The following is a 22,956-nucleotide window of genomic DNA, read 5'->3' on the forward strand; positions in this document are numbered from 1 at the left end:
AAACAATAAATTCTGTCAATGAAACGAAACGAAGAATTTTAGTGACGTCCCAAAAACTATCGGGTGAATATTGTGCGATACAGTAGAAACAGTAAAGCGATATTCAAACAATTGAGCAATATGTTAGACACAGGTATCGTTATGTAACATCTTACATCAAATTATGAATACGACCAATAATACTGTAAGAAGACTGTTGTACAGCGTCTGTACAATTGAATGTAACTATATCTAGTAGCCACAGCAATGAGCTTGTCATCGAGAACGATTACTTTTGCTTCAGTCAGCTGTTTACTACTTGGCTGTGTTCATTTACAAATTTCGAGTATTTAGTCTTTTGAATATTAAAAGTTAGAGGTAAGCTGGGCTTATGCAACATTTGTCAAGAGTCGAAAAAATACACATCCACGAAGAATGAATGTATGTAAAAATTTCAAGTACATCCGAGTTGCTCGTGATTGTCTACGCAACTTTACTGGACGTGTGACAACACCAAAATCGTTAAGCAATACATTCATTTTTGAACCGTTGCAACAGCGAGAGCTTATTCGCGTCCATGGTGCGGAGGTGGTGCCATTTCTGCAGGGTCTTGTTACCAACGATGTGTCGCGCATGGAGGAACCCAACGGACCATCATCAATGTATGCGCTATTTCTTAACCGGAGCGGTCGTCTACTGTACGATACAATTATTTATCGAACCAATGATCCGGATACATTTTTATTGGAATGCGATAGAGATGCATCGTCGGATGTCCGACGTCATCTCCGCACATATCGCGTACGGAAGCGGATCGAAATCGACACCATCGATGATGAGTATATACCATGGGTGATGTTCAACAAGAATGGCAACGGAAATGTACAAGTTCGCACAACAAAAGACTTGTTTATATCGCCTGATCCACGTATCCATACTATGGGTACGCGAGTCTTGGTTCCCGGCGATATTAATGTCAACAAGCTAACGAAGGACTTGTGGTGCAATCATGATGCCGTCGCCATCGGTGCCACGCCCGAGTGCAATTATAAACTGCTACGCTACAGACAAGGCATCGGGGAGGGCGTTAAAGAGTTACCTCCTGGCAAATGCTTCCCACTGGAAGCTAACGCCGATTATCTCAATGGTGTTAGCTTCAGTAAGGGCTGCTATGTGGGTCAGGAGTTAACGGCTCGAATTCATCACTCTGGTGTCATACGCAAACGTTATATGCCTATTCGTTTCACGGCTCCCATTACTAACCAATTTACAGTCAAATCTGCGGCAGGCGCAAATGTGGGACGTGTCTTTGGGCATGCTCACAAGCATGGCGTCGCTCTGCTGCGCATCCAGCCTGTGCTTAACAGCGAACAAGAATTGATGGTGGACGGGGATCGTTGCTATGTGGATCGACCACAATGGTGGCCCAAGGAGGAAGGTTTCAAGCGCAGTTTTGCCGTGGACTAAGCATTGGAAACTTGAATGCCTTTTAAATTGTTTATTATTTTACCTTGTACCTACCTATTGTAACTATGAGCTAATTACTAAAGTTGTGCTGTTATTAGCCTAGTTGTGGCTTTCACTTTTGCAGTGCTCACTATGGCACAGGATTCGATCGACTACGCCTGCATTGACGACGATGATCTTTGTCTCGACAACGAGGCGTCGGAGATTAATCAATTACAGCTGGCAGCTCTAAAAGAGCCGCAGGCACAAGAGGATGTAGATGAACGTCTGGCCACAGTCGAATTTCATTGCAGCGGTTGCAATATGCACGAGATGGTGCATTACTATGGACGAACGCCGCCGTTTGCTCTAGGCATTAAATTTCGTGAAGACAGCTTTGTGTTACGAGATCCTTTTCAAGCGCCGCCGCCTCGTTGGCAATCCAAACCAGAGTTTTACGTAGCATTGGGCGTAAAGTGCGCCAGCTGTGGGAAAGTTGTGTGCAAGGATACGTCATGCAGTTTCTATTATACAAAAACCTTTTGCCTGGAATGTGGGAAGACCGAACTCAAAAATTGGCCTGTGGAGGCGCAAAGTCGACTTCGAAAGCAGCTGGCGGCCAAAAAACCGTAGCCATATAAACTCTGAATTCTTAGCTATAAAAGAAGTCTTAATTATACATATATATATATACACACGCATTTTATTTTCATTTTTGTTTTTAAAACGGTAAAATCTACCTCACAAATCGTAACGAGCAAGTTAAACAGCTGTTAAGTATACATTAGCTATCGATGCCACTATTCGATATATTTTATATCGCGAACCCGCGATTAACGATAGGTGGCATAAATTAAATAATAGTATCGAAATATCGATTTTTTTAAAGAGACAACAATCATTTGCTCATTCATTCAATTCGGAAGCGAACGTCAACCAAGTAGGACGCTATCACTGCGTACTTCACATTGTTGACTGTATATCGTGTTTATTGTGTTTGTGTTTAGCTGTTATATTGAATGAAAATGTTCAATTAAGTGTAGTGTTATGTGTTAGACTGTAATTTTATAAGTTATATGTTGTCAATTCAGTGTTTAATAAAACGCCTGTCAATGCAGTTCATGAGAATTTGACATTTAAATCTGTTATAACAACAACAATAAAGGCGACTGCAGGCAAAAAATTGTGGCACTGTGGCGGCGGCTTGTTGGCGTTGCGGCCGCTTGTAGACCAAATTCGCGGACGCGGACGCACCCACCCAAATCCAAAACCAAAGCCCCAATTCCAATTTGCTGTGTAACTTGGCGCAAGTGCTTGTGTCTGTGCCTTTGTGTGTGTGTATGCGCGGGCGAGGCAGGGACAGGAGCATGGGCTGCCCAGCCGGTTTCGTTGCGCGAGTTAATTGACAAAAAAAAAATAAGCAAACATACATATACATATATCGGCTAATAAAGCATGCAACAACAATCGAGAAACGCTGCAAACAAATGCTTAAGTGTTTGTGCATGTACAAACACACACACAACTATATGCATGTTCGTTGTGTGTGTGTGTAGGTTTTCCACTGGAGCAGTCCCAACAACCCATCAACAACACCAACAGCAGAGGTTCTTGCAATAGTTCTATAATTAGCACGGAGCTAGCTCAACGATTAGTTCCCACAACAACGCTTCAACTTAATCAACCATACCCGCCCACGCATTGAGTAAAGCCATGCAACGTCCGGATCTGCTTCAGTTGACCATTCTTGTGTACCTTTGCTGCTGGTTGACAGTTAATGCGCACAACTGCCAGCATCAACATCCCAAAGCCCACGAGGTGAGTAGCAGAACCTGACACCCACCCACACAACGGTTGATTCGCCTCAAAATCCTTTAGCTGCTGATTTACAATTTGCCATTGTTCGCTTTGGCCTGTGTGCAAGTGTGTACGTGTGTACGTGTGTGGGTGTGTGTGTTTGGGTGTATGGCCTAAGCCCTTATTAAACGTTGACTCATTAACGAATTCGGGAAAAACTTATAATTGGTTTCAAATGCACTAATTAGTGCGTTTAAGCAAATTATAAAGTTATCAAAACATTGCTACTTCCCCGCAAATTAATTCTTGCTATTTTCTTCATACCCATCACAATCTAGTTTCCGGTATTTGATTTCACTGGCAACAGATTCAGATGCGTGAACAACTGATTCATGTGAACAACTCAATTAGCTTCGATTGTTCTTAGAAAAACCAAAGTTCTTATAAGAAAAATTCTCAATATTTTCAAAGTGCTTGGAACTAGTTCTGAAATGAGTTTGAACTGGTTGCGAAAAGCGGCAAGAATCATAAATTATTGAATGCGTTTCTACTCTAACAAATGCTGTTGAAATCTGATTTATATACATACATACATACATACATACATACATATATATATTTGCAATTTTGACAAGCTCGGTTCAGTTCAGTTCGGTTCGGTTCTCACGCACAGCTTCGCGTGAAGCTGACGACTGATGGATTGACTAAGCTCATTTGGTAATCGCATCTGATTCATATGATTCAGTTCGGTAACATGCCACGGCCTCTAACGGTATTCCAGTTACCGAGTCGCCCACAGCTCAAGCCGAGCGCGTGGCTCAAACCGGCTGTCGCCCGGTTTAATGTCCGACACCTGTTGCGTCGACTCAATGGCCAAGTGCAACGCCTGCCTGCAACGTCGTTCTAAATGCAGCCGACATCCATTTTAATTGGCGCACTCGCATAAAAAGAACAAAAACAAATAAAAAGGTCACCAACAATTGCGGTAAAACGAATAATTTACATAATTGTTATAGAGCTCAATCCGATGCTGGCTGTGACCGGTTCAGTTACTCAGAATTGTATTGAATCATGTAAATATATACTTATGTATATATATATTTATATTTTATATGCATTGCAGTTAAATCAGAGACCGTAGAAAGCGACTCAAATTGCAGGGCAATTAAAATGACTGCGAACGCTTTAATGCCCTGGAATTTTGAGTTTGCCTTGACAGGCTTTACTAAGATGACAAAATAAATAGTCGTTATAGACTTATATATGGTTATTGTAAATATAAATATATGCCCAAAATAGCTCTACGTGTCAAATCTACAAAATCTATATCCCAAACTATTATGCATCTATTTAGACTGAGTTTTGACAGAGGGCTTTAATATATATCATGAAGTTGATGGGTTTGTGAGGTGAGTTTAACGAACTGTGCCTGATTCATGAATAGAACTATCAGTTTTTAGCAATATAAGTACAATATATTCGTAACTCATTCAGAGCGAACTTATAGAGGGAAGTCGATGGTGACATAGAGCTTTGTTACAAAGCAATGCTCACAATTTATTACAGGGTAGAGCCCAGCCACCCACTAGGGTCACATTCTGTTACAGTTTTTCCGCATAACTAATTAATTTAATTATTTGTAAGTTGAACTGTTTAATATGCAGGCAATCCGCCGCATTACCCCGCCGCAATTGCTGTTCGCCCGGATCCTGAGTTATGCGCTGATTGCTCGGATTTATAAGAGTATGTAAATGTGGATATAAAAGCGGGCACTGTTGGCGACTAAGTGCCAGCCGTTTGTATACCCCGCCCGTCCATCCGTCCGCCCGCCCGTCCATTCGCCCATCCGTCCAGCCATTCCAATCAAACACAGAGCTCAGTTTTAATTAGACTTAAATGAATTGAAACAGGGAAAGGCAGCAAATTGAATCATCTCTATCTCGTTACTCAATGCTCTTGCCACTGATAACCATGGAGATAAAGAACAAAGATAGAGAAGAGAGATAAAGATGATGCTTATGGGTTTTATCGCAACTGAGATAATGAATTCATTGTGAACAAATAAGTATTTGCGTTAGCTTTCTTTTATTGGACTTACCTTAGAAACCTGTTTGCTTCACATTTGATTTACAGCTATATTTATATATTTAGAATCACCTTATTAAATCGTATAGATGTAATTGAGATATAATTAACGTATTTTGCCTGCATTCCTCTAATTTGTTATTGTTTACAGAAGCCATTGCGTCGACTCTATAAATAAAACACAATCCATATATGTAACTAAACTTCTATTGTGCATTCAATGACAGGCAAAAGTAGCTTAAGACCTCTTAAAAGGTTATCTCGAGTCTGGTCAATAACAAACTTGGGAGGTTATTGGAGCTAGCATCTTTGACCTTCAATTTTGTGCACAGGTTTCTGTTTTTGTTTACCTTCATAATTGGCAGCAGGTTACAGATTTGCATACACATACACATACACACAGACACACACGCTCGCACTTAAGCATATATGAATTTTTAATGTGAGTGTGAGTGTGTGCATCTGTGCGTCCTTGCGTTGCAAATGGAAAGTGGAAGAAAGATTTGTAATCGCAATTGCAGCTGCACAAAATTACATTTGAGCTTTTGTGTGGAATTTCTCTACTCAACAAACCTTTTGATACTCTACACAGGCTTTTATAAATAAGTGTGAATTACATAGAGGCACGTATACCTGCCTGAGAAATAGTCTAAAACTAAATGAATTCTTTCATTGTTGGGCAAATTTTCAACTCACTTCTGTTACATGTTTCACTCCTTAGAGCATTTAATATTCGATATTGGAAAACTAACTGTTCATTCTTGTTATATATACACCGAATGCATATATATATATATATATATATATATATATATATATATATATATATATATCTATATAGTGCCTAAGCTCATTGAAGGCGTTGTGTAAACAAGCGGGCAAATACACAAGTGCAAACGATAAAATCGCACAACCTATCTCCAGCTGATGCTGTATGTATGTGTGTGAGTGTGTGTGTGCGTGTGAGTGAGTGTGTGTCTGCGAATTGACAGAGAAACAAGTTTGTCGAAAACCACAGAGCAAGTCAGCCAGTTAGTTGATTATGCTACATAGCTAGAGGCTAATTTTGAAACACACGCCAGACCAATATTATGAATTAGCGCTTTATTTATTTACATAGCGAAGATAAAACGCAACAAGATGACCGAAAGTGACAACTGTGAATGATGCAAAGTGTTTGGCTTAGTCCAGAGTCCAGTGTAATAATTAAAGTAGGTGGCAACCTTGAACAAACACATTACTCTCTCCCGCTCTCTTTTCCTCTTTCTTTCTTTCTTTGTCATCTATTCACTACACTCTCGCTGCCTAATCTTCTGTTCAGCCTGTATTCGGACTACGCCCCCTTAACTGTGATACAATGGGAAATTGCAAAATGAATTTATACGCATTTCCAGTGAACTTCAAATTGGATTTGAGCCTGTTCTCAATTACTCTCTGGGCTTTTGCACTGCTGTAATGCTACGTGCCGCTCCACGTACATGACGGATATGGATACTAAGTGCTTTATGCTAACGCACAGTACATACATATTCATGCATACATGCAAACAGAACTGCGGGCTGGGGCCCTACAAATGTAATAATCAACAGCCATCCGATTCTATTCAATTTACTTACGCCTGTTAGCCACACAAATTGAAAATAATTCATTCTAGAGATTGCCACTGACAGAATAGTGCGTTACGTTTATGTATGTCGCTTGGCAACTGCATGCATTGTGTATGTGTGTGTGCGTGTATTGATGTGGTTATTTTATTAATGTGCCTTTGTGTTTTATTCATGATTTTAATTAAGTAACATGTCCGCTGTGGTCACAATATGAGGTAACAAACAAATTGAGCGCGAGAGAAGCAAATAAACCATAAAGTAGCACAGCATGCAAAGTAGCCGCTGATCAATAATGCATGTACAGACACACACACACACATATATATATATATATATATATATATATATATATACGCATTTGTGTGTTGGTAAAAGAAACAATTAAAGTGGCCAGGGATACAGCAGAGATTGAACGAAAGTGAAAGCACATGTACACAGCTATCGCACTGTCTCGCTCACTCGCAGTCAGTCAAGCTTGAAAGCGTCGATTGATCTGGCCGGCACTGCGGAAGAGCGCCAAAGTGTTGACAAAAAAGTAAAGACGTGTAGAGGAAGAGAGGGAGAGACAGAGAGTGCGAGTGAAATGTCGTCATGGATGGCCTGGCTTAGTGAACGATTGACAGATTGACTGCGCGTCGCACGTAAATAATTACTTAACATAGCGCCCGCTCGTCTCTGCTGTTGATCGATTCACCTGCTCAAATTAGCATGCGCAACTGTTAAGTGCCCGGCGCCCGCTGCTCAGCCCGGCGCATGCGTGCAGCAGATCGTGTTTACGGTTTATGGGCGTTTTTTTATTCGTTTGACTAAAAATGCAAAGACGGGAGTCAGCCAGGCGCAGCAAACGGTACATTTCTCTTTTTTGTTTGCCCCCACTATTCGCACACCTCTTTCCCCCTATTTCTATCGCCTAAGACGTGAGTCTCATTGGAAGCCTGGACACGCTCGACTGTGACACGCAAAAATAAATTTTGTTAGGTAGTCGCAATTTGTGAACTACTTGAGCATTACGTCTTATCTCAGATTGAATAAGCATATTTGCTGTGGTTAGAAAGTGTGGCGGCTGCTCCTGCACCCATTCCATAATCATTAATCTTCTTTTTATCAACATTTTTCTCCTAATATATTATATATATGAATGGTAAAAGAGATCGGGTAGATAGTGTGTGCAGAAGCCAAAACTGTAGACTTTGCATGGAGCGAAGTATGCAAACAAATTATATAGTCATTAGCGGCACAAGCTTTAGGAGCAGCCATAAACAAATTTTGAGATCTCTATCTGTTTAGGTACTCGAGTTATATGCAAATAGCCTTTTAATTGATATTAAGGAACATAACTGAGATTGCTCATCATTCAACTACAATTTGGATATAGAAATTTGAATGTAAACTTAATACAGTTCATGAAATTTACAATCTGAGTGGGATAAGTCATATCAATCAGTAATCATCAGTGATCATAGAAGGACTTTTGGTAGTATATATATATCACTTAGGATTCTTGCAAAATTTACACCTAGCTAGGGTCATTCCATATAGAAACAGATGCCAATCTTTCCGTTTGAATGAATTAAAATGATTATTATTTGGACTTGAAATGTCGAGTTTGTAGGGAAATGCGCCAAGGTCAAGGCCAAGGCATATAAAATATGTTTCATTTATATTTATATTTTCAAAAATATAAAGATTGTTTAAAGGTAACATTTATGCTTAAAGCTAATATTTATGTAAGTTGAATTATGTTTCTAACAGCAGTTCTGTGAGGGGCATCCATTGGAAGTGTCCTTACCTTTGAAGTGTATTTCTGAATAAGCGAATTAAACTGCAATTTAACGATATTAAAGAAAATAAAATAAATTCGTTTATGTTGCTATGGCAATTTGCTGCTTAATTAAATACAAATTCAATCGAAAAATAAACATTGCATTTTTGTGTGTGGGTATTTGTGTGGGTGTATCTATCTGTATCTGTGTCTGTGCCTGTATCTGTATCTGTATCTGTGATAAGTGAATATTTGTTTAATGCATAAGAATTGAAAGTAATTTTTGATAGCTTCTTTAATAAACTGTCAATTACAACCACTGCAAATGTCTTTTGTGTATAAATCCATAATAATATACATATATACATAAGCATATTTAATGTTTGTCAATTATCTTGAAAAGTCTTCGTTAAAGCTGTTTTCGCAGCTGTTGTTCGCTGAATTTCAGTCCTATTGTTGCAACATTCGACAAGTTTGAGAAACAGTGGGGCAAGATACAGATTAAATGCATTAAAATCAACATTTTGCTTTAATGATAACACTTCAACACTTTTTCAATTGATCAATGGACGAGGTTGACTAATCTAGTTAGCCCTATCAAGAACTATTTGCAGTCAGCAAAATTTATTCATAAAAATTACGATTTAATACAATACAAATAGCAACATTCAAGATATATGTATAAATAAATTACTATGGCCTCCTATAGGATTTTGTTAAGGACGCCGAAGAATTCATTTGACAGACCAAGGTATTTTTGATGTACCACGATGTGTGCAGACCATATACCCCATCATCTACTGGAAATCGGCTGAGAATGTCCAGTTCATTCAGATTGAACCGAATCAATCGAATATCAGTGTTGGCCTAAAGATGTAAACCAAGTAAAATTGATGAATAATCAAGAACAATTTCTCCAAATACCAGATAGGGGCAGCTATGGTTAAAATTCGTATACGCCTTCATATAGTTATAAATGATGGTGGTCAAAGGATTCTTAAAGGTGCCGTCAAAAAAATGGCATATGTCGACCGTCATGGCATATAGGAAGGGATGCCAACCTCCCCGTTCACGCTTCAGAAATCGAAATGACATTTTAGCCTGAAAACGAATATTTAATATTTATTTTAATAGATTTATTGTTTGTAAATAAATATGCTTACTTTTGTTACAGTTTTCTTGAGCTTGACTATAATATTTATGTAATTTTGAGAGTGATTAAACGCTCTAATGCGGCACTCCTGCTCAGCTAGAAGGTTCCTGTCTATAACATCGCAATCCATACTCAGAAATTTAAACACACATCCCACCTATACGCAGCAAAAGTAGGAATAGTGTTTTATTTGATCGTTGGAATTCTGTTAACTTACCAAACTTATTTTTATAACAAATAATATGATTATCTGTGCGCATCCCATGTTCACGAATCAAGCGAAATATTGTATCTATTTGTATAATCGGCTGGTCTCGTAATTACGATTAGCTAAAAAAATGTGAAAATGTAATTAGTCATTAAATCAATTAAGATACTAAATTATTTGAAAGCTTATTGCACTGTAGAGATTTTTGGTGATTGAATAATATATCAGATACTAATATATTTGGATTAAAGCTAAAAAGCTCAGGGTATCTGCTAGTCGGCTAATACAAACTACAGAGAACTCTTCCTTAATATGCGAATTTAATGTCATAATGTAGCAAGTGAATCATAAATGAAGCCTAAAATTTAATTCTAGAAAATTTATATAAATATTAACATTAAATTGAAGAACAACATTGTATATATATATGTGTGTGAGTGTGTGTATGTATATATTTAGACATATACTTAAGTATTACTCATGATGCTTTAAAATCATACATTTAAAAACTTGTTTATTCATTTCAAATGCAACTATTGAAAATATATTTGATGTACAAAAAACTCTTCAATACGCAGATAATTTCAATGTTTGTCAATAGTATTGAAAAGCCTTCAATAATAGCTGTTTTCCCAGCTGATGTTCGATGGATTGCAAAGCCGATCGCAGTTCGTGTTGTTTGCAGCATTCGAAAAGCTTGACAAACAGTGGGACAAGACGCAGATTGAAAGACACTGAAATCAAACTAAAACTAAATCAACAAATTTTTTTAATTTTCTGTATATATATATTTTAAATTAAAAAAAAAAAAAAACACAAATTAAATTTAAATTTAAATAAAATATTTTGTATTTTTGTAAAAATAAAATAAAGTCTATGGCTTTCCATAAGACTTTGTTAAAGTTGCCGAGCCGTTAATTTGAAAGCTCAAGGTGTTATTAGAGTACCATGATGTTTGCAAAGCATATAACCCATCCTCAAGAGGAAATCGACTAAGAATGTCCAGTTCATTCAGATTGATCCGAATCAATCGCATATCAGTGTCGGCCTAAAGAAGTAAACCAAGTAAAATTGATGAATAATCAAGAACAATTTCTCCAAATACCAGATAGGGGCAGCTATGGTTAAAATTCGTATACGCCTTCATATAGTTATAAATGATGGTGGTCAAAGGATTCTTAAAGGTGCCGTCAAAAAAATGGCATATGTCGACCGTCATGGCATATAGGAAGGGATGCCATCCTCCCCGTTCACGCTTCAGAAATCGAAATGATATTTTAGCCTGAAAACGAATATATAATATTTATTTTAATAGATTTATTGTTTGTAAATAAATATGCTTACTTTTGTTACAGTTTTCTTGAGCTTGACTATAATATTTAAGTAATTTTGAGAGTGATTAAACGCTCTAATGCGGCACTCCTGCTCAGCTAGAAGGTTCCTATCTATAACAGCGCAGTCCAGATTCAGAAACTTAAACACACATCCCACCTATACACAGGAAAAGTAGCAAAGTATAGTCCCAAAAATTGGATTAATGTTAACTTACCAAGCTCATTTTTATGAGAAATAACATAATTGTATATGCGCCTCCCATGTTGACGAATGAAACGAAATATTGTATCTATTTGCATAATGGACTAGTATTGTAATTACCATTAGTTAAAAAAAATGGTTAAAAAGTAATTAGTCAATAGATTAATCTTAAAAGAGACGAAACTTTTTTTTAACGCTATTAACTATAGAGATTATTGGAGGTTGAATACTATATTATATACTCATATATTTTTATTCAACTAAAATCGATCATTATAGTGCTAAGGGTATCTGGTAGTCGGCTACTACAAATTACCGAGAACTCATCTTTAATATACGAATTTAATTTCATAACGAATCAAGCGAATCTTAAATTAAATCCAAAACTTTTTGCTTTTGATGTAGTCTTATTTAATATATTTGATATTGGGTAATAATATCATACAAATGTTTAAACAATAAAATATAAAATATGATTTTGATTATTTATTATTCATTATAGTAAACACAGACTTCAAAACTAGTTTCGCACTGAACAAAATACTTTACTTTCGCGCCACTGTGGCGTGATTGAAAGACAGTTGCTAGCTTACGGCATGGCATCGACACTGGCGCTACAAGCTTGCCACATGTTGCACAGCTGGGTCGTTGTGGCAGCATCAACCAAGCGCACTGTGCGTCAGGTGCTGCGGCTCATCTTTCACCTGGTGAATGCCGCAATTTGCGAGATTGAAAGCAGTTAAACGCATTTCGATGCAACACAGTTCGCAATGCGAAAACCACAAAATGAGACGCAGCTTTGGCTCCATGAAAGGGGCAGCGGGCGTGGCTGCGGCAGCCTCTCTGATTGAAGATCATGCAAATGGCTGCTCAATTGTTGAGGGCCGTCACGATTTCAGCTCTAGAGTCTCTTTGCAATGTTTGTTCTTTTGTTATCTTAATGATTTTCATACGTTCAGCATTTGCGCATACTCGTTCGCACGCTAAAAGGAGTATATTACGGTTTAAATAGAAATGCCAAGGCAACGCCAGCTACTGCTGCTATCTAGTTAGGGTTGAGTTCTATAGGTTGACATAAAACTAGATATATGGACCCCCCGGAGCGTGGCAAATTATTTATTTTTATTTTCCTGTGTTAAAGCTAGCATCAATTATTTGAGGACCAACAACGAGTATTACGCAGTCGAATATGCTCGACTGCAACGCTCTTACTTGGTGCTGCCTCTGTACTGCGCCGTTGCTTGTTATCTTATTCTCTTCCTCTTTACGATCATTCCTTGCTTGCTGAACAGACAAATATAGATAAATTGCTGTTATTGTTGAAGAGATCGTCCAAGTAACTGGATATATATACACCTATAAGCATGTTTATATAAGCTCAAATGCTGTTTATACACTTACAGTGGGCCATTATAAATTTATTACGCTTCTGCGAGCATTCAGATAAAGCTTAATATATATAGTTCTAAATTTGTATTGAATGTGTTGGCCAAGCTTAACACTTGAGTAGATTTTTACCAATATTAATGGAACTATATCATATCACTTTCATTCAGTGAAATATATCAGTCATAAATTGATTTGAATAAAAACAAGTGAAGGCCCGTCGACTATGGTTTCTTAGAAGAGTATGCACTCGTCGGCAGTTCACTGAACAGCTTTTCTCTGCGGCTATGCAGATTGTGCAGGTGTCTGGGCGCCCGTCGGGCTTGGCGGCATTAAGAATTCACAGCGAGTCGAATCAATTCGCACGACCAATTGCAAATTGTAGAATTAAAGTAATTGGAAACGGAATATCGCCTTGTTAACAACGTTAATTGTTCAGATTGCTCAGATTTGAATTGTTATTGCTCGCAGCGCGCACTTCATTATATACAAGAAACCAGGTAATAGCTTCATATCATATGCAAAGTATTTCACTTTTGTTTGTGGTTGAAAGTGAACTAACTTTCAATCTTCATTGCTGAGGTCTTGGTCTAGCTGGACTTGTAATTAATTTCTGTATACCCTGTGGAATACTAAGACGGGCATAGTACAGATTGATCATGTAGTTATTGACTTGAACAGCTATCGATAAATATCGACTTGTTATATGACAGGCAAGGCAACTCAGGAGCAGGCTTATCTATGTAGCTGTGTTGCTATTTGTGTATGAATCTATATATTTTAGCAGTAGAATCTGCATCTGTACCTGTGTATCTATATCTGTCACTGTAGCTATATATATATATGTATTCATAGTTCTATAATTTATCTGCCATTGTAAAAGTATCTGACTCTACCTGTAGCTTTTACTTCAGCTGTATCTGCATGTTTGTTTGTATCTAAATCTCTGTCTAAATTTATGTATCTACCTGTTTCTACCTATGCATTTGTATCTGTATCTGTATCTATTCTTATTTCTGTATCTACAGTAAAACCTGAATCCCTATCAGCATCTGCATCCAGATCTTTATCTGTTTGAAATCAGTTCTAAGCAGACAGGGTATCTGTGAGTCGCGCACACTTCGACTAGAGCAGTCAGGCGCATCTGAAAGATGCGCCACACAAATTTGTGAGCATAGGCGTTGCGCGTGCTGTTGCCCGGCCAGCCGACCATAAATTATAATAGATAAGCGTCTAAATGGTTTGACATGGTCTTTTGAATATTCAACGGGGTCTAATTTATGCACAATAATTGGCACACATTGCACAATGGCCGAAACAAAGGCAATTTTTATAAAAATACGGCAATAAAATAGCAAATGCGAAATAACAAAACCGAATGGCCAAAAATCCACCAATCATTGACATTTTGATGTCTCAATCAGTTCGACATTTTGGCGGGTAATTTAAAAATTAATTTCACTGCAATTTATCCAGCAAAAAGTGAAAAAAGAAGCCAATTACGGCTGCCTTTGTGTGTGGCCTTTTGTGTCCATGTCGTCATCTAATTGTTGGCCACATTTTCGCTTTCGTTTAACAAACATTTTGAAGCAGAGCCCAATTTCACCTCTCCGCCCTCCTCGTTGCAGGTCATCCACGGCGTGCGCATACACGATGATAATGAAGTTGTTGATGACGTCGCCGGCGAACATTCGAAGGGGAACTGGAAAGGCAGCGGGAACCCGGCGGCTCACAGCGTACGACGGCGCAGCCTTGTGGCCGATCAACCGCTGCGGATTCTGCTCGTCTACGATGATTCAGTTTACAGGTGAGCCATTGCTGTAAAGCCGCAGCGGAAAACAATTGCAGCCAGATGTCGGTCGAGCATAGCCGACTACGCCTTACTCTGTCTGCAGTATCAAGGGGATCTGAAGGAAACATTTGTAAACTCTTACGGCAGACCTTACTGTATTGACTCCCAAACTGTGCCGCTGAGTGACTGTCATACTCTATGTATATATATAGCTGTGGCACAGCGCGCAGCCAACACCAATATACCCCATTTGATGCCTTGCCAACAGAGTGTAGCAAACAAATTGGCTTTAATTGCGCTTTAATGGGCCAAAGTTTACCATTCGACTTGGCCGAATGTCAAGTTAAGCGTTGCCGAAGCGTTAGCCAGTTGTCTTTTTGTATTGGGCAACACCTGTGGCCAAAAATTGGTTGAAATTAACGCTGTCTCTGCTTAAGGTAGACCGCGATTGCGACATGCCATAACTTGGCTCTGATTGAAAATTTCAACCGAACAAAGTCGACGATTGCCGACGATCATTAACAATGCCAAAGCCCAAGGTCAATTCCAGGAATGACTAACGCAACAGCACCCATCGTGTACCCTATGCAAAGCAGGGCACATATAATATAATAGAGAGATATATAAATCAGACTGATTTTGTTTAAATTTACCTTTTTTCTTTGCTCTACTTCGCAGATTAGAGGAGGAGAAATTTAATTTAATCAATGTAAGTTTCCTTTTGTTTGTTTTAAAGTTAAAGAGAACCCCTCTCAAAATAATACTCAAATTACCTTTGCAGGATACTGTGCTGCCCGAGGCGGTGCAGTTCTGGGAGCAAGCATTGATGGTGCGCGAGACAAAGGGCGTCATACGGCTTAATCGGTGTGTAATAGCCCTTGTGTGACTAAAGTTTAACGCGAATTTCGCACTTATACATATGCATATATATTTGCTTACCTTTAGCAAATGTGATAGCACCCAGGTGTATGTGAAGAATGGCCACACCCACTGCATTGACCATTGCAAGGCGACGACCATGTGCGGCGAGGTGCTGGTGCCCAACGAGCATCTGGATGTGAGTAAAAAAGAGCAGTGAAACGCTTCTAAGTTTAAGTATTATGTGAAGCTTACACGGTAAATCCCACTTATCTGAACTATTTATCTATCTATTTATCAGGGTCAATCATTGGCTTGGTTAGATAATAAGACAATTGACTTGTCAATCAATCAGTCGGCAGTCGGCAGTCGGCAGTCGGTCAGTTGTAAGGTCAGAAAATCAGTCAATCAAGTGAGGCAGCAATTTGTCTTTGAATAGGTTATTTCATCAGTCGAGCTATTTAGTCAATCAGCCAGTGATAAGGTCGCTCAATCAGCCAATCTGTTAGCCATTCAACCTACTGTTAACTTGTTCAAGTTTGTCAGTCAATCAAACAAGATAGCCCATTTCTAGGCTAGTTAAAAAGTTACTCAATGAATCGAGGCGCCTTAAAGTCAATCAGGCCAACAGTCTGAGTGACTAGTAATTTAGTTAGTCACTTTAAAAGCACTTTGATAACGCTTTCCTGTCTCTTTCCCTCTCTCTGCTGACAGGTGTGCCGCGTGTGCAACAGCACGGGTCAGAACTGCCGCATTGACAGCAGCACAAAACCTGGAGAAGGCATCGAGAAAGCAGATTTCGTCTTTTATGTCTCGGCGCGGCAGACGCAACGCTGTTTCAAGGGTCTGACTGTGGCATATGCGGCTCATTGCCAGCAGGAGGCACTGCTGGATCGTCCCATAGCGGGGCATGCCAACCTGTGCCCGGAGAGCATCAGCACGAAGCCACAGGAACTGCAGACTTTGATATCGACAGTGAAACATGAGATTTTACACGCGCTCGGCTTTTCGGTGAGTCTGTACGCCTTCTTCAGGGACGATGAGGGGAAGCCACGTACACCGCGCAAGGCAGACACAGGCAAGCCCTATTTGAATGAAAAGTAAATGGGGGAAATGGTAAATAAAGGCCAGCGTTAATGTAAACTATCTTTAGATTGCAGATCCATCAGTGGAGCAACGAGACCATACGCAAAGTGGAGCGTCATAATTGGGCTGTGCGTGGAGGTCATGTGAAGAAAGTGGTCGACATGTTGGTCACGCCACGTGTGGTTGCCGAGGTTCGTGCCCACTTCAATTGCAATAAGCTGGAGGGTGCCGAGCTGGAGGATCAGGGAGGTGAGGGTACAGCCCTCACGCACTGGGAGAAACGCATACTGGAGAACGAGGCTATGACGGGCACACACACTCAGTCGCCTGTCTTTTCGCGCATTACACTGGCTTTGATGGAGGATTCGGGCTGGTATCGTGCCAACTACTCGATGGCCTCGCCGTTGACCTGGGGCAAGGGCTTGGGCTGCATGTTTGCCATGCGCAGTTGCAAGGAATGGATACAAATGAATCATGACAGGTGACTGATTAAATACTCACCCTCGGCTCATTCACTTATCTATCCATGTTTTGCATAGGGGGCGTTCCATACATCCCTTCTGCTCGAAAGTGAAACAGGATCCACTGCAAACGGAATGCACAGACGATCGCAATTCTGTGGCTCTTTGCAATCTCATCAAGCATGAGTACGAGCTGCCCAAGGCCTATCAAAACTTCGACAGTCTCAACAACATCAAGTCTGGTGAGGAGGGTTTCTATGGCGGCTCTGTTTCTCTAGCGGATCATTGTCCCTACATACAAGAGTTCACCTGGCGCAGCAAGAACATCATTGTGCGGGGCTCTCACTGTCGCTTTGTCGAGAATAATCCTAGTAAGACGTTCGATTGATTCGTTAATAAAAATGTAGATACTGATAAATTAATTCTCTTTTGCAGAGCCCGAAAAGAACTTTGCTCTGGAGAGCTACGGTCATGGTTCCAAATGCTTCGATCACAGCGAAGCCATGTGGGAGGAGCGTTCGTGTCACCAGACTCGGGAATGGCAGCACTGGGGCAGCGGCTGCTACAAATACAACTGCTTCGATGGTCGACTGCACATTCTGGTCGGCAACTATAGCTACAAATGCTCGTTTCCTGGCCAAAAGCTCTCCATACGCATCGCTGCGAATGGCTGGCTACATAAAGGCGCCATAATGTGTCCACCTTGCCATGAGATGTGTGGCGCCCACTTTGCCGCCGAAGGTAGAGAATGCCGCCCAAGCGAGGAGCCCGATCCACTCAACAAGTATCCGCGGGATAATCTTGCATGCGACGCTGATGCAAAGCGTCCATCTTTGGCCATATTCAGCGCTTTGCTGTTACCTGTCCTGGGCTATTTTAGACTTAATTAAGTCATCAAATCAGGCACAGTTCAATGTTCTATATGTGTTTAGAGAAATTTGTAAATTTATATGTGTACAATATGCTCAATTTATCTAACTGTAAGCTTTAGTTGTATTATCTATATTAATTTTTTATGTATAGTTATAATTGTATTTTATCCCCATATGTGATCTTTACTAAGGAAATGCTGAAACGTTATATTCGAATTGGGTCCAGGTAGGTGAAAAGTTTGCACTTGTAAAGGTTTTTTAAATATGACGTTAAAGCACAGCTCTTAAGTATTCCTCTGCTGCGCTGATCTAAACATTCCAAAGTTTTGCCACTTTTATTACTCAAACGGATTGTCGCAATCTCTATTGTTCTTTTTCAATTACGACGATAGATCTGATTGTGACTTATTCATTATTTTTTTATTTGTTATTACGTCTACAAAAATCTTTGTTATTTATTGTTTCGAAATTCGTTCGTTAATTCTCTTGTGATTTATATGTCGGCAATTTAGCCAAATCTGTTTCGGCTCGCGGTTGGCTAATTTTTTAGCATCCCTAGCAGCATTTAGGATCGATACAACCACCCGGAAGATTTTCTAATTTCCATATTCTAGTATCTAAGCTACATTTGTGAATAAAGTCTACTGTATATGTGAATATACCAAACAAATTGAAGTAATTGGACTCTTTATTGAAATACAAATGCACCACTTAAGGGCACTCCTCCACAATCTCGTATAACATCTCATTATCGGCCTCCGCTGCCAGTTCATCGTCGGACATGTTTTCATTTGTTGGATCTGTCGTGTCCTCTGTGACTCTTATACGCATGACTGCTGTGCCTGCTTTAGCCGGTTTTTTCACGCGTTTGGATCTGTGGATTATGGAAATGAAATATATTAAGTTTAGGTAATTTAATAGTCTGCCAACTTACGCTTCGGTCAGCTCCGTAATCATGGGCAGCAGTGTCGAACGCATTACACCTCGTGCCTCTTCTTCAGCCAGCTCTTTGGGATGCGTTTTGCGCTTGTGCATGCGACAATTGGAGCCATTCGAAAAGTCCTTGCCACAAAAGTTGCACTTGTAAGGTCTAATGCCCGTATGGAGTATCAGATGCGCCTTCAACGTTTTGCCACGCTTAAATGCAGCACCGCATACATCACATTTGTACTGTTTGGCATCCGTGTGAACCAACTGGTGCATATTTAGTGTGCGACGAGTATTTAGCTTTAAGCCGCAGATATTACACACGTAGTTGTTATTCGTATGCGTGTCGGAGTGTATCTAAAAGCAAAGTGGATCAGTAAGCATAGGTATATGACACATGGAAAGTAAATCGACGCTCACCTTAAGCCTGGCCTTGTTTTTGAAGCGCCTAAAACAAATCGGACATTCGAAAGGACACTCATCCGTATGCACCAGTTTGTGCTCGTTGAGGGCAGTGAGGGTCTTCATGCCTTTGCCGCAGCAGTCACAGATGTATGGCTTAACATTCTCATGGATGCACGTTACGTGCCGCTTGAGAGCTCCGGCTGTTGTGAAGAACTTAGGGCAGTAGGCACATGTATTTTCCGTCTTGTCCTTAGCATGCAAATGAGTACGATAATGGGCAGTTAATTGAGTTTCTGTTGCAAAGAAGGTATGACATCGCTTGCATTCAAGGTTATGTTTATCTGTAGGCACCAAGCCATGAATCACGGCCATATGTCGCTTGAAAGCCAATTGATTCTTATAGCCTTTGCTACATGATGTGCATTTGAATTGATTGTGTTCACTATCTGCATCCTCGTGCTCCGATATGGTATCAGAGACTGCCTCGGTACCTTTCTGTAAATCTTCATTTGTCGATGTTGTGGCAATTGTGTCAGTATAGTCTGTATTAGACTTAGGCTCCGGCACTGACTGTTCCTCATCTCTTTGATCCTCTTGTTCAACATACGCACTGTCTGTGATTAATTCTGCTTCTACGTATTCTTTCTCCACGTTCTCCTCTTGTTCAGTGGGTTCGGCGTATGTTTCGTAGGTATTGTCGTCATCATTCTCAGGATACTCTTCCGATTCTTCGATCTCGTTCATTATTTCGGCAGCTTCATCAATTGACTCGACCATTTCATCGACAATGTATTCAATTGCATCTGCTTCAGTCTTTTTAATCGTAGACTCCTTCGAAACTATATGTTTCCAGTCCTCTGCTTGCAGGCCACATTCTTTGCGTAATTCACTATAGTTTAAAGTGCTCTGTGACCCGGCCTGCTGCAATCTGCTGAAAAGGGTTTGAACACGACTCACACGATCGGAAAATTCGATTAGGTCCTCTACCAGCGTGTAGCATTCTTTGCATAAGGCGTTGCTCAGCTCATCCTCCATTTTGATCTGATAAATTGCAGGCGATTAGCGATGTTGTGATAGTGCATAAAATGGCCAAGACTTACGTTAACCCAAAAATATTTACCAATAGCCACGGCCAGCACGCTTGTCCACGTCTGATCATCGTTGCGGAAGTACACATTTACGTTGTCCGGATGCTCTTTGGCGCAGAGCCGACACCAGCGATGCCAACTAAATGCGTCTGTGCTCGTTAGGGACGCATTAGCGGCATCTCTAACAGCACTGCTACCCGTCATTATTGAAGTTTAAATAAAATGAAGGTATTTTAATAAACAAATCACTTTGTTGTGCTTGCATTCGATAGTCCTCGATAGTCGATATTCGAAATCGCTACACTCACTGTCAAAGTATTTATCGCCAGCCGTTTCTGTTATCGAAATGCAAAATGAAATTTTGTTATTTAGATTAGTTTTTATTTTCAGTAATCTTATAATGTGAAGGTTTTTGAAATATTTTTTAAATATTAAATAATAGTAATAATTATTTTAACAATGCTTATCTTAGTGACTTATAGTTGGTAGTTTTTAACTTCACCTAATTTTTAATATTTTCATATTTGATATTTAATAATTAATTTATGTTCGTTCATATGTATGTAGTTCTTAAATTAATATGTAATGACTAATCGATTTATAGTTTAATGTAATATTAAATTTAGACGAATACGAGTATTGGCTATGCGATTTCCACTTTGGGTATTTTTTGTGACCTATAAAAAAAATTGTGTTTTACTGTTTATATTTTTGTTGATACTACGTATGGGAACTTACATGACACGTAGCTCTTCCAGCGTAGGCACACTGAGCCGTGAGGACATACTTTCCCCTTCTTCCTTCGTTAGCTCCTGAGGATGCTTCTTTAGTTTGTGAGCGCGACAATTGGCATTGCAAGCAAATGTTTGGCCACAATAACTGCAAACGTAGGGCCGCAATCCGGTGTGGCTTAGCAAGTGGGTTTTGAGGGTCTTGGAGCGTTTGAAGAGAGCACCACACACATCACATTTGAATTTACGCTCCTCACTGTGCACCAATTTGTGCATGTTCCAGGTGCGGCGTGTCTGAAGCTTCTTGCCACAAATGTTGCATATGTAGTTGGGCTCCTCGTGGATTTGGTAATGAACCTTCAGTCGTGCTCTGTTCTTGAAGCCCGACTTACATATCGAACAGCTAAATGGACGATCCTCCGTATGAACTAGCTTGTGCTCATTAAGGGCCGTAATAGTTTTCAATTGCTTTCCACAGTGGTCACACACATAGGGCTTTGCATTTTCGTGCATGCCCTCCCGGTGTAGCTTCAGTGCTGCAGCCGACGATAGCGTCTTATTGCAGAGCTCGCAGTATGTGTTCTTATCCATCTTTGTGCGCTGCTTGATCTTGCGACACGCCACTCTTAAATGCTTCTGATAAGAGGCTGGATTGTGATATATTTTGCCACACCAATTGCACTTCATATTTCTGCGCTTACAGGGAATCTCATCAATATCCACCGTTTCGCTGTTGGGTAAATCTTCAAATTGCTGTTCTGCATCTGCAGAAGTAATTCCAGATTCGGAATGAAGCTCCACGTCTGCTTCAGCACTGCAAGAACGCCGATCCTTAGTATTGTCCGGTAGAACTGGTGGTACCTTGACTATGTCTTCAATGCTCACAGTTTTTTGTAAGGTTTCCGTCTTCTCTTTAAATTTGACTTTTCTTTTCTTCATTGTTTTAGTAGGAGGTTCAATTTTTTGCATTTTGGTAATTTTTCGTCGAGCGCGAGGCTTTATGGGGTTATTTTGGCCATCTACGTTGACATCCCAGTCAGCAACTAAAATTTCTTCGATGGGTAAATGATTGACGACCATTTCATCATCGTTTGACAATGGTTTTGGCGTTTCATCCGCCAAGCCGACGCCTAAGTCTATAAATTCCTGTTTTGGCAGCTCTGCCGCAAGTGGTTTTTCCTCGACAATAATTTGTTTTGCCATATTGTTCTCAAGTTCTGACACCGGTTTGATGATGTGCGTCCAGTCGCCTTCACGCAGTCCATACTGCTGACGTAGCGCTTCCATGTCGAGCTCTTTATTGGGCTCGGAGCGCCGTAACACTTCAAAGATGGCCTGAACCTTGGTGACATGCTCAGCAAAGTCAATTAGCTCACTAATCAGAGTATAACACTCTTTGCAAAGCACTCCGCCCAGTTCATCCTCCAGTTGCATCTAATTTGAAAATAATTTGAAAATAATCCTATACATAAAGCACTTCATTCGGTATTGTAACTTACATGAACATCAAAATATTTTCTAATGGCCATAACCAGGACACTATTCCAGGTGGTCTCATTAGCGCTTGTGTAAATCTTGACGTTGCCGCGTACGTCGTCTTTGGCGCAGAGACGACACCAATTCAGCCAGTGACCATCACCCATCGCAGCTTTACTGACTTTAATGTCTATAAACAATTTGTTTGTATTCTGGACATGTTTTGGCTACAAAAATAGGTAAACACCAAATTAGAGTGACCATATAAGCACATACCAATTTATTTGATTGTTTTGGTATT

At 39.9% G+C, this 22,956-nt stretch overlaps 6 protein-coding genes across 7 annotated transcripts; 3 read left to right on the forward strand and 3 right to left on the reverse strand.

The window, feature by feature from the left end:
* Nucleotides 1-269: 269 nt before the first annotated feature.
* On the forward strand, nt 270-1,548 carry LOC111595914 (putative transferase CAF17, mitochondrial). Its single transcript, XM_023309864.2, has one exon. It carries the CDS (start codon nt 415-417, stop codon nt 1,444-1,446), a length of 1,032 nt encoding a protein of 343 aa, XP_023165632.1. The 5' UTR covers nt 270-414; the 3' UTR covers nt 1,447-1,548.
* Nucleotides 1,549-1,561: 13 nt separating this feature from the next.
* LOC111595915 (cysteine-rich DPF motif domain-containing protein 1) lies at nt 1,562-2,157 on the forward strand. The gene has a single exon (XM_023309865.2). The coding sequence runs from the start codon at nt 1,579-1,581 to the stop codon at nt 2,056-2,058; it is 480 nt and encodes a 159-aa protein (XP_023165633.1). The 5' UTR covers nt 1,562-1,578; the 3' UTR covers nt 2,059-2,157.
* Nucleotides 2,158-2,357: 200 nt separating this feature from the next.
* LOC111595906 (leishmanolysin-like peptidase) lies at nt 2,358-18,065 on the forward strand. 2 transcript variants are annotated; one of them, XM_023309849.2, is made up of 10 exons: nt 2,358-2,402; nt 2,982-3,243; nt 14,588-14,766; nt 15,430-15,460; nt 15,533-15,615; nt 15,697-15,808; nt 16,324-16,709; nt 16,763-17,176; nt 17,235-17,527; nt 17,592-18,065. In XM_023309849.2, exons 2-10 carry the CDS (start codon nt 3,139-3,141, stop codon nt 18,044-18,046), a joined length of 2,058 nt encoding a protein of 685 aa, XP_023165617.2. In that variant the 5' UTR covers nt 2,358-2,402; nt 2,982-3,138; the 3' UTR covers nt 18,047-18,065. The 2 variants fall into 2 exon arrangements, with proteins under 2 accessions (XP_023165617.2, XP_023165618.2); XM_023309850.2 differs by having other exon boundaries at nt 2,369-2,420.
* On the reverse strand, nt 9,370-9,849 carry LOC111603080. Its single transcript, XM_030224910.1, has 3 exons — nt 9,840-9,849; nt 9,601-9,777; nt 9,370-9,543 (listed from the first exon to the last, which is right to left on the reverse strand). The coding sequence occupies exons 2-3, from the start codon at nt 9,769-9,771 to the stop codon at nt 9,370-9,372; spliced, it is 345 nt and encodes a 114-aa protein (XP_030080770.1). The 5' UTR covers nt 9,772-9,777; nt 9,840-9,849.
* Nucleotides 18,066-18,693: 628 nt separating the features above from the next.
* LOC111595908 (zinc finger protein weckle) lies at nt 18,694-20,760 on the reverse strand. Its single transcript, XM_023309851.2, has 4 exons — nt 20,461-20,760; nt 19,376-20,401; nt 18,963-19,312; nt 18,694-18,902 (listed from the first exon to the last, which is right to left on the reverse strand). The coding sequence occupies exons 1-4, from the start codon at nt 20,650-20,652 to the stop codon at nt 18,740-18,742; spliced, it is 1,731 nt and encodes a 576-aa protein (XP_023165619.2). The 5' UTR covers nt 20,653-20,760; the 3' UTR covers nt 18,694-18,739.
* Nucleotides 20,761-20,975: 215 nt separating this feature from the next.
* On the reverse strand, nt 20,976-22,904 carry LOC111595909 (zinc finger protein weckle-like). The gene is made up of 3 exons (XM_023309852.2): nt 22,679-22,904; nt 21,187-22,613; nt 20,976-21,125 (listed from the first exon to the last, which is right to left on the reverse strand). Exons 1-3 carry the CDS (start codon nt 22,820-22,822, stop codon nt 21,092-21,094), a joined length of 1,605 nt encoding a protein of 534 aa, XP_023165620.2. The 5' UTR covers nt 22,823-22,904; the 3' UTR covers nt 20,976-21,091.
* Nucleotides 22,905-22,956: the final 52 nt, after the last annotated feature.

The sequence above is a fragment of the Drosophila hydei genome, unplaced genomic scaffold, assembly GCF_003285905.1.
Source record: "Drosophila hydei strain 15085-1641.00,03,60 unplaced genomic scaffold, DhydRS2 tig00008119-arrow-pilon, whole genome shotgun sequence".
Taxonomy (NCBI): domain Eukaryota; kingdom Metazoa; phylum Arthropoda; class Insecta; order Diptera; family Drosophilidae; genus Drosophila; species Drosophila hydei.